This window comes from Anomalospiza imberbis, chromosome 12 (genome assembly GCF_031753505.1).
Source record: "Anomalospiza imberbis isolate Cuckoo-Finch-1a 21T00152 chromosome 12, ASM3175350v1, whole genome shotgun sequence".
In the NCBI taxonomy this organism is placed as follows: Eukaryota; Metazoa; Chordata; class Aves; order Passeriformes; family Viduidae; genus Anomalospiza; species Anomalospiza imberbis.
Window position 1 is genome coordinate 20,253,207 of NC_089692.1, and position 9,165 is coordinate 20,262,371.

Here is a 9,165-nt window from a genome sequence, read left to right on the forward strand (position 1 = left end):
GGGATGGGCGCTGAAAGGCTTTTCTGCTCCATCCCAGGCTCTTTGACAGACATCTCCAGCCCTGGAGCAGCTCTTTGGTCATGTGGGACAGATGAGCAGCCGTGTGTCAGCTCCGTCCCTGTCCCAGCCCTCCAGCGCAGCTCTGGGATTGATCCCAGTTTAGGCTCATTGGTTAATGGAGCTGAGACAGGGTTTTATTCTCCTTCCATCATGGAAATGGGAAGCTCATCATGACAAGAGTGTTCATTTGCTCCCTCTGACCTTTCCCATGCATTGGCTGTCCTTTCTGCTCTGTCAGGACAATCCTGCCCTCCCCGTGTGTCTGAAGGGACCAGCTGGTGCCCAAAGGTGATCCTGCTCTCATGTCAGACTTTCCCAGTGGCTGTGGGATGCCAACCCCACACCATATTCTCACGGGATATTGTCTGCCTAGAGACTCCAACTCATCCTGGCACCTTCACCCAGCTCCTGCTGTTCCTGGCCATGCCCAAACCACACTCTGGCATCTGGAGCTCTTGTCCTTCCCTCCAGGAAGTTTTCCTGTCTCAGCCTGGTCCCTTCCCTGTGCCAGCTCCTCATCCCAGCCGAGTGCCTCAGGGCTCCCCCAGCACCCCACAAGGCAGGTACCTCATGGCAGGAGTCCCCGTGGGCACTGGCATCCTGTGCTCCTGCCCTGATCCCTGCTCATGTGTCCCCAGGTGACCCTGGTGCCAAGGCCATCGTGTCCGTGCATGCGCTGCCCCACGTGTGGCATGTGGGCTCAACGGGGCAAGAGCCAGGGCTGGGGCCAAGCCACGCACCATGGCCACCCTGCTCCTCTTGGGGCACGGGGGGGTCTCGTGTCCCTCGGGGGTGTCACCCAGCACTGCTCCGCACCCATGCTGGGCACTGCCCCATCACATGCCCTGCAAACCCTGCCCGTGCCCTGTGCCCAGCTGTGTGCCCTGAACCCTGTACCCAGCTAGCCCAGTGCAACCACTCCCTGCTCCCCGCCCTGCAGCCTGGCAGCCCGGGCGGGCCGAGCTGTGCTGTGCTGTGCCGTGCCATGCCATGCCGTGCCGTGCCGTGCCGTGCCGTGCCGTGCCGTGCCGTGCCATCGGTACCGAGCTGTTCTGTACTGTTCCGAGCCATGCTACTGAGCTCTGATGTGCCCTGCTGAGCCATGCAGAGCCGAGCTGTGTCGTGCCATGCCAAGCTGTGCCATTCTGAGCCATACCATACTGTACCACGCCACACACTACTGCCCCATCCCATTCTGTCCCAAGCTGTGCCAAACAGTACCGAGCCTTATCACACAGTACCGAGCCGTGCCATAACGTGCCACGCCACACCGTGCCATGACACACTGTACCGAGCTCACCGCGCCGTGCCGTGCAGTGCCGTGCCCCGCCGTACCGTACCGTTACTGTACTGCACCGTACCGTCCCGAACCGCCCGGCCCGGTATGTCCCGCGCCGTTCCGAGCCGCCCGATGCCCCCCGGCGCCGCCGCGGCCCCTCCCGGCGGGCGCCTGCGGCGGTGCCGGTGCCGGTGCCGGTGCCGGTGCCGGTGCCGGTGCGGGGGGCGGGGCCGGTGCCGGTGCCGGTGCGGGGGGCGGGGCCGCTCTCACCGCTCCGCCCCTCCCCGTTCGTGGTCCCGCCCCCGGCGCGCGCCCAGCGGTGCGGATGGGGAGACGGCGTGGGCGTGGCTTGCTGGGGCGTGGCCCCGCGCGGCCCTGCCCCGTCTCCCCCGCCCGGCGCGCCCCGCCCGCGCTCGGCGGTGCGGGATGGGGCGATGGCGCGGGCGGGCGCGGGGCCGCCGCGGGAGCTGTCCCTGGAGGAGGTGCTGAAGTGCTACGAGCAGCCGCTGAACGAGGAGCAGGCCTGGGCGCTCTGCTTCCAGGGCTGCCGCGCCGCCGCCGCCGCCCCCGTCGCCCCCGCGCCGCTCCGCACCGCCGACATCCGCCTCCGCGCCGACGGCTCCCTCCGCCTGCCCGCCCCGCCGCACGGTGAGGGCCGCCGCCGCCGGGGGGGGCGGGAGCGGGCGGCGCCCGCGCGGGGGGGGGGGGCAGGACGGCACCGCCAAGCGGGGCTTACCGGGGTTTACCGGGGCTTACGGGCACCAGGACTTGCTGGGGCTTACCGGGGGGCACCGGGGCGCCGGGGCTTACAGGCAGCGGGAGCCGTGCACCAAGGTTTGCCGGCACTGGGAATTATCGGCACCGCGGGAGCGGAGCACCGCGGTTTACCAAGGTTTAGCGGGGCTTAGCGGCACCGACACCCGGGACACTGGGACGCACTGGCACTGGGGCTTATCGGAGCTTACCGACGCTGGGAGAGGCTCACCGGGGCTCACCGGCACCGAAAGAGAGGCACCGGGAGCGGGGCTCCGGAGCTTACCGGCACTGGGATCCGGCAGCGGGGCTTTCCTGCTCCGGAGCTTAGCAGCACAAGGAACGGGGAACTGGGACTTACCGGCACGGGGGCACCAGAGCTTACCGGCACCCGGGCTTGCTGGTGCAAAGAGCGAGGCGCGGGGATTTACCCGCACCGGTGCTTGCTGGCACCGGGAGCAGCCTACCATGCTTACTGTCACCGGGACTTCTCGGCACCGGCCCCGGGGCACCGGGACTTAACCAGCACAAAGAGCGGGGGACCTGGGACTTACCGGCACCGGCAGGGGGTGCTGCACCGGCGTCGGGGACGCGAAGGGACCGGGGGTATCGGTATCGGGGGGGCACCCGCAGAGGCCCCGGCGGGAAGGACCGGCAGCGGCGGGGAAGAACCGGTACCGGAGCAGCAGATGGGCAGAAGAAGTGGCACCGGAGGGGGGAGGCAGCACCGGGAGGCAGCACCGGGAGGCAGCAGGGGAGCGGTGCAGGGGGTCACCAGAGAAACTGTGAGGACAGGGAAAAGGGCCGGTCCCAGCACCGGGGAGCAGGAAGGCGGCACCGGCAGCGATGAGGGTGAGCCCCAAGCCTCAGCCCTGACTGACAGCAGCACTGCCGGTGCAAGGGGTGGCCTGGGGCCTGGGGGAGCGGGTGGGCTGGTGACTTGGGGGTCTGGGACTGGTGGGGCGCTGATACCGGCACTGGCACCAACAAGGTCACTAGCACTGGGTGACCCAGGGAGGCTGCAGCCAGGTGTGTGGGTGTTTGCGTGGTTCTGGCACCCATCATGGGGCCGCAGGACACGCAGCAAGGACAGATGGACGGACACATGGACACCCACATGGCACATCCACGGGTACCCATCACCCACATCTGCACCGCAGGGGACCTTGTCCCCCACTCCAGGCCCCGGGAGTGGCACACGGGACAGCCCCATCCCTGACCTTTGGCCTCCCAGCCATCCTTCCACAGGTGGCTTGCACTGCCAGGTATGGCTGTGACGGTTCCAGGGTGTCACCAGGCTGGCTGCCAGCAGTGACACCGGGTGGCCGGGCGCCACGAGGAGCACTTGGAGCATGGCCAGCACCTCCACCCATCTCGCCCCACAGCGAGGTCACTGGGGATGGCGCCTGGTGTCGTGGGGTCGCTGTGTGGCCTCGCTCACATTGGGCAGGGACACTGTGGGGTCACCGTGTGTCCTTGGTGCCAGTGGCTGAGCAGACACCGGGGCGCATCAGGTGGCTCCATGCCCAGGGCAGGGACACGCACAAGCATGGCACGTGCCCATGGCAGCTGGGCATGGCGTGGCCACACCGGCTCCACTGGTCCTGCACAGGAACGGCCCCACACCCTGCCCTGAGCCACCGCAGAGCTGGAGCCAGTGTCACCTGCCAGTGCCACGTATCAGTGCCACTGTGCTATCTCCTGCTCCCGGGTTGTTTCTGTGCCAACCTGAGCCATCTCCCCAGGAATGAACCAGTGAAGCCTTCACAGTGAAGCCTGAGGCTGGGAGGGCTCTGGGTGCCTCTGGGTGACACTGCAGGTGGTGGCACCAGCCTGGCACGTGGCTTTGCAGCTCTACCAGGGCACAGGGCTGGATCCGGGCTGGGTGAGCCAGCAGCACGCTCTGGAACTGCTCCAGTCCCCCATTCTATGGGAATCCCCCCCTCAGCTGTGCCCCAGTGACTGGCAAGAGCTGCTGGGACCCACCAGGTGGCATCCCAGGGGCTGGTACTGCAGTGGGAGCCAGGCACAGTGCAGGACATGGTTTTTTGATGGGCTTGTGTGTGGTACCATGGCAGGACCACCACTTGTGCTGCCTTTCCTGTCCATTCCTGGCTTGCACGCGGCTGGCACACCGCTGGCACACGGCTGGCACATCCTGGTGGCTGCCACATTGATCAGCTCAATGCAGAGCTAATGATGAAGGAAGCGGAGCCGGGAGCCCTGGGGACACTGCAGTGGCCACTTGTGTTCCTTTTCCTGCAGCTGCCAGGAGGGCTTAAGCTGCCCACAAGCATGTCCTGGGCTCCCCGTGTGTGCCATGCTCCAGCTGTGGCGGCCAATCCCCACACTGCCAGTGCCTGTGCTGCTGGTGCCCACAGTCCTGGTGTCCATACTGCCAGTGCCCACATCCCACAGGGGTGCAGGCGGCATCTCCCCATGGATGCAGAGCTCCCAGCTCCCTCCAGCCCTCGTGGTGAGGGGTGCACGGGTGCTTGTGCCCCCTCAATGTGCCCTTTGGGAGGCTGTGCCAGCACTGTCTGGTAGCAGGGCTCAACGTGCAGGCGCCCGCTGTCCCTTGGAGCCATGTCCTGGGACCAGGAGAACACAGGATGAGCCAGGGAAGGGGGGAGCAGCAGCAGGAGGTGTGAGCAGCTCAGGGTGGGGGCCCCACGGCCGGACTGGGTGGGTACCACATCCCTGGGTGATGCGGGGTGGGGTGCTCAGCACGGGGCTGTGGGTACCAGTGGTGACTCTGCCCTCCTCCCCCAGACCTGCCCGCGCTGCTGACGCCCTCCGCCGAAGCCCAGGTACGTGGGGGCCGGTGACCTGCCCCGTCTGCCATCACAGCCCGGTGTGGGCTGGGCACGGCCACCTGTCCCCCTCGCCCAGGGCTCACAGATCCTGGGACGGGACCCAGCACCAAGGAGGGGCTGGGGACAGCTGGTGCCAGGGTGCATGCTGTCCCCAGCCGGTGCTGTCCCCCGCAGATGGTGCAGTCGCTGGGCTTTGCCGTGTACCGGGCGCTGGACTGGGGACTGGACGAGAACGAGGAGCGGGAGCTGAGCCCGCGCCTGGAGCAGCTCATCGACCTGATGACCAACAGCGACTCCGAGGACAGCGGCTGCGCCACGGCCGACGAGGGCTACGGGGGGCACGATGAGGAGGAGGAGGGCGGTGAGGGGCCGCCTCGCTCGGTGCGCACCTTCGGCCAGGCCATGCGCTGCTGTGCCGCCCGCCTGGCCGACCCCGCCGGCGCCCCGGCGCACTACCAGGCTGTGTGCCGCGCCCTCTTCGCAGAGACCGTGGAGCTCATGGCCTTCCTCGCCAAGATCCGCGATGCCAAGGAGGTGAGTGCGGGTGTCCACTGGCACCACCTGCCGAGGAAACCACCTGCAGTGACAAGGGACTGGGGAGGCTGGAGTGCCCCCTCTGCCCATCCCAGCCAGGGCTGCTGGTGCCGGTGTTTGGCCGTACAGCCTCTCCCCATGGCTATGCTGGCTGGGAATCAGGAATTGGGGTCCACCTCAGTGCTGCAGCCCCATGGCACAGTCCTGGCTGGACCTTCAGTGCCACCAGGACAAGGTGACAGCATCTTGTGTCTCAACAGCTACTGCAGAAGCTGAAGGAGGATGAGGAAGAGGAGGAGCGGCCAGCGGCAGAGCTGGGCAACCTGCGCAACACAGACTGGGTATGGCAGCGTGGCTGGGCACGGGGCTGTGCTGGGCACGGGGGCTGTGCTGAGCACGGTGGGTGCTGACACCGTGTCCGTGTGTCCCCCCAGGCCCGGCTGTGGGTGCAGCTGATGCGGGAGCTGCGGCACGGTGTGAAGCTGAAGAAGGTGCAGGAGAAGCAGTTCAACCCTCTGCCGACTGAGTACCAGCTCACGCCCTTCGAGATGCTCATGCAGGACATCCGTGCCCGCAACTACAAACTCCGCAAGGTCATGGTGAGCGTGGCCACCGTGCCGGCCCCTCCTGCCACTCTCCAGCCCAGCACTGACCCCCTTCCCTCCCCAGGTGGATGGAGACATCCCGCCCCGGGTGAAGAAAGATGCCCACGAGCTCATACTCGACTTCATCCGCTCCCGGCCCCCGCTGAAGCAGGTGAGTGCCAGCACCGGGCCACCTCCTTGGCATGACAGTGTTGGTGGGTCCCATGGGTGCCATCCCTGAGCCATGGCCACACCTGAGGTCCCATCTGTGCATCCCTCAGGCATCAGAGCGGCGGCTGCGGCCGCTGCCCCAGAAGCAGAGGACGCTCCATGAAAAGATCCTGGAGGAGATCAGGCAGGAGCGGAAGCTCCGGCCCGTGGAGCAGAAAGGTACCCATGTCCCCTCCCCACTGTGCTGTGTCACCTGTGTGCCCATCCCCACAGCACTGAGCCCATCTCTCCGCAGGATACAGCTCCTTGCCCTGCATCCCACACGCCTGTGCCGGCCGCCTGAGCTCCAGCTCCTGCCTCGAGCTGTCCCGGTGCCCAGCCAGCGCCGTGCCCACGCGCCCTCGGCCACGCGTCCTGCTCAAGGCACCCACCCTGGCCGAGATGGAGGAGATGAACCTCTCTGAGGCAAGGGAGAACCTGCAGAGGTGGGGAGACATGGGAAGTGCTGGGGTGCCCTTGGTGACATGGTGCCCATGGCCTTGCAGGATGAGGACTCTCCGGCCACGGAGGTGCCGCTGAAGAGGGATCGTTCCTTCTCGGAGCAGGACCTGGCCCAGCTGCAGAGCCAGCTGGGGGGTGACCAGGCTGTGCCCCGGGACCCAGAGCCACTGCAGCCCGAGCCACGGCCCCGCTCAGGTATTGCCGGGGGTCCCCATGTCCCTGTCTCCAGGGTGTCTGTGCCATGCCTGTCAGCAGTGGTGGCACTGGGCAACAAGTCCTTGCCACAGCCTCCCTGTCCCTCCCTGCAGGCTCCGTGCCTGCCAGCTGCCACCCGCTGCCAGATGGCCCAGCACTGCCCCGGGCTGCCCTCGGAGCTGTGGAGGAGAAGCCAGAGGATGGATCCAGCGCTGCCCCCGCCAGCAGCTCCAAGCACCTCTGGCTGGTGGGTTCTGGGGACATCAGCTGGGAACACTGAGGCTGGGGACACCAGGCAAGCATGACCGTGGGCACGTGGCAGCCTGGCACAAGGACACGCAGTGGCTGGGGTGTCCTTGTGCCAGAGATAGTCTGCCTCTCCTGGGACACTCTGCCTATGCCAGGGATGCTCTGCCCATGTTTGGAGGCTCTGCCCTGGCACAGGAGTGCTCTGGACCATGCCCAGTGTCACAGTGCAGTGCGACATCCCCCCCTGTCCCACAGGAGTTCAGCCACCCTGTGGAGAGCCTGGCCCTGACTGTGGAGGAGATGATCAACGTGCGCAGGGTGCTGGTCAAGGCTGAGATGGAGAAGTTCCTGCAGAGCAAGGAGCTGTACAGCAGCCTGCGGAGGGGGAAGGTGGGAATGGGGACTGGGGGCTGGAGGGACTGGAGACCATGCGTCCCCACCCACCCACCCCCAGCTCACCCTGCTGTGCCCACAGGTCTGCTGCTGCTGCAGGGCCAAGTTTCCTCTCTTCTCCTGGCCCACGTCGTGTTTCTTCTGCAAGCGGTGAGCACTGTGCCGAACTGTGCCATGCTGTGCTGTGTCACAGGGCTGGGAGGGCAGCAGCAGAGTCCCCACAATGGGCCCTCTCACCCACCTCTCTCTGTCCCTAGGTCTGTCTGTAGCTCCTGCAGTCTAAAGGTAAGGGACTGGCTTTGTCTGGGCAGTGCCACTGTGTCCCTGCCCCTTGCCCTGCCCCATCTTCTCCCTGTCCCTGTCCCTGTCCCTGCCCCATCCCACTCCACTCCTGTTCTGTCTTGTCACTGTACTCATCTCTGACCCATCCCCATTCCTGTATGTCCTGTCCCTATCCCAACCCTGTCCTATCCCGTCCCTGTCCCTTTCCCTGTCGCTGTCGCTGTCCCTGTCCCGTCCCACCCTGACTCCCGCATTCCGGCAGATGAAGATGCCTTCCAAGAAGCTGGCTCACATCCCCGTCTACGCGCTGGGCTTCGAGAGCCTGCCAGGCTCGCTGCTGCCCAAGGCCCCGCCGCTGCGCCGGAGGGAGCCCTTCCAGTGAGTCCCTGAGCCTTCCTCCCCCGTCCCCTCCTCCTCCTCCGCCGGCGGGGGCTGACGGGGTGCCCTGTGCCGCAGCTCGCTCTCGGGGCCGTGCTGGCGCCGGGTGGAGGAGGAATTCCCGCACATCTACGCCCAGGGCTCGGTCCTGCGCGACGTCTGCTCCGACTGCGCCGGCTTCGTCACCGACGTGGTCAGCTCCAGCCGCCGCAGCGTGGCCGTCCTCAACGCCAGCGCCGCGTCCCGGCGCCACGCCAAGGCGCGCTCCCTCTACAGCGACGCGTGGCTCAAGTGAAGGGCCGGGCGCCCCGGTGATGGTCGCCACGGGGGTGCCGGTCACCCCGGCACAGCCCCCCGATGTACATATATACATAGGATGGATACACACAGCTTCTATATTTATATACATTATGGACCAGGGAGCAAAAGGACCCGTTCCCGCTGTCCCTGCCATCCCCTTGCGTCCCTGCCACCAGCCCCCGAGGGAACGCATCCTGCTGTGGGACACCTGCAGCCCCCGGGAGGACGGATCCCGCTGCGGGGCAGCTCTTGGGGGATGGATCCTGCTGTGGGACACCCACAGCCCCTGCGTTCTCCCCCCGGCCCCGCTTCTGTGCCAAGCCCTGGCTGTGCCGGGGTGCCCGGTGCCCTGGGCTGGCATGGCTGCTCTGTATGCCCCCCCAAAATAAACCCGCTGGGCTGCCCTGGGGCCGCGTGGCTGCTCCTGCGTGGATGGGGGAGCGGGGTGAAGGGTGCTGCGGGCTGTGGGGGGATCGGGGATGGGGGGCACTGCGTTTCAACGTGCACATCTCCCACCGCCATCCCTCTTCCCCCCCGGGCCGCGCCCACCCGTGACCCCGCACAGCACCGTGGGAACACCCCGCTCCTCATTCCCACGCTCCCAGCCGCGGGCCCACCCCAGCCTATGCCCCGCTCCCCACCCGTGTCCCGGGGCCGTGCCCCGTTTCCC

General features: G+C 67.0%; 1 protein-coding gene across 1 annotated transcript; it reads left to right on the forward strand.

Annotated features, from left to right (window-relative positions):
* Positions 1-1,696: 1,696 nt before the first annotated feature.
* On the forward strand, positions 1,697-8,904 carry SPIRE2 (spire type actin nucleation factor 2). Its single transcript, XM_068203243.1, has 15 exons — positions 1,697-1,987; positions 4,865-4,902; positions 5,083-5,442; positions 5,703-5,783; positions 5,877-6,041; positions 6,112-6,198; positions 6,308-6,416; positions 6,493-6,662; positions 6,743-6,893; positions 7,007-7,140; positions 7,398-7,532; positions 7,618-7,685; positions 7,793-7,820; positions 8,080-8,195; positions 8,274-8,904. The coding sequence occupies exons 1-15, from the start codon at positions 1,774-1,776 to the stop codon at positions 8,488-8,490; spliced, it is 2,073 nt and encodes a 690-aa protein (XP_068059344.1). The 5' UTR covers positions 1,697-1,773; the 3' UTR covers positions 8,491-8,904.
* Positions 8,905-9,165: the final 261 nt, after the last annotated feature.

What these genes read in the sequence shown, in the direction of transcription:
- SPIRE2 (XM_068203243.1), top strand. Translation starts at nt 1,774, where the DNA reads ATGGCGCGGGCGGGCGCGGGGCCGCCGCGGGAGCTGTCCCTGGAGGAG. An exon ending in AGATCCGCGATGCCAAGGAG is followed by an intron (nt 5,443 to 5,702) that starts GTGAGTGCGGGT and finishes GTGTCTCAACAG; the next exon opens with CTACTGCAGAAGCTGAAGGA. An exon ending in ACAAACTCCGCAAGGTCATG is followed by an intron (nt 6,042 to 6,111) that starts GTGAGCGTGGCC and finishes TTCCCTCCCCAG; the next exon opens with GTGGATGGAGACATCCCGCC.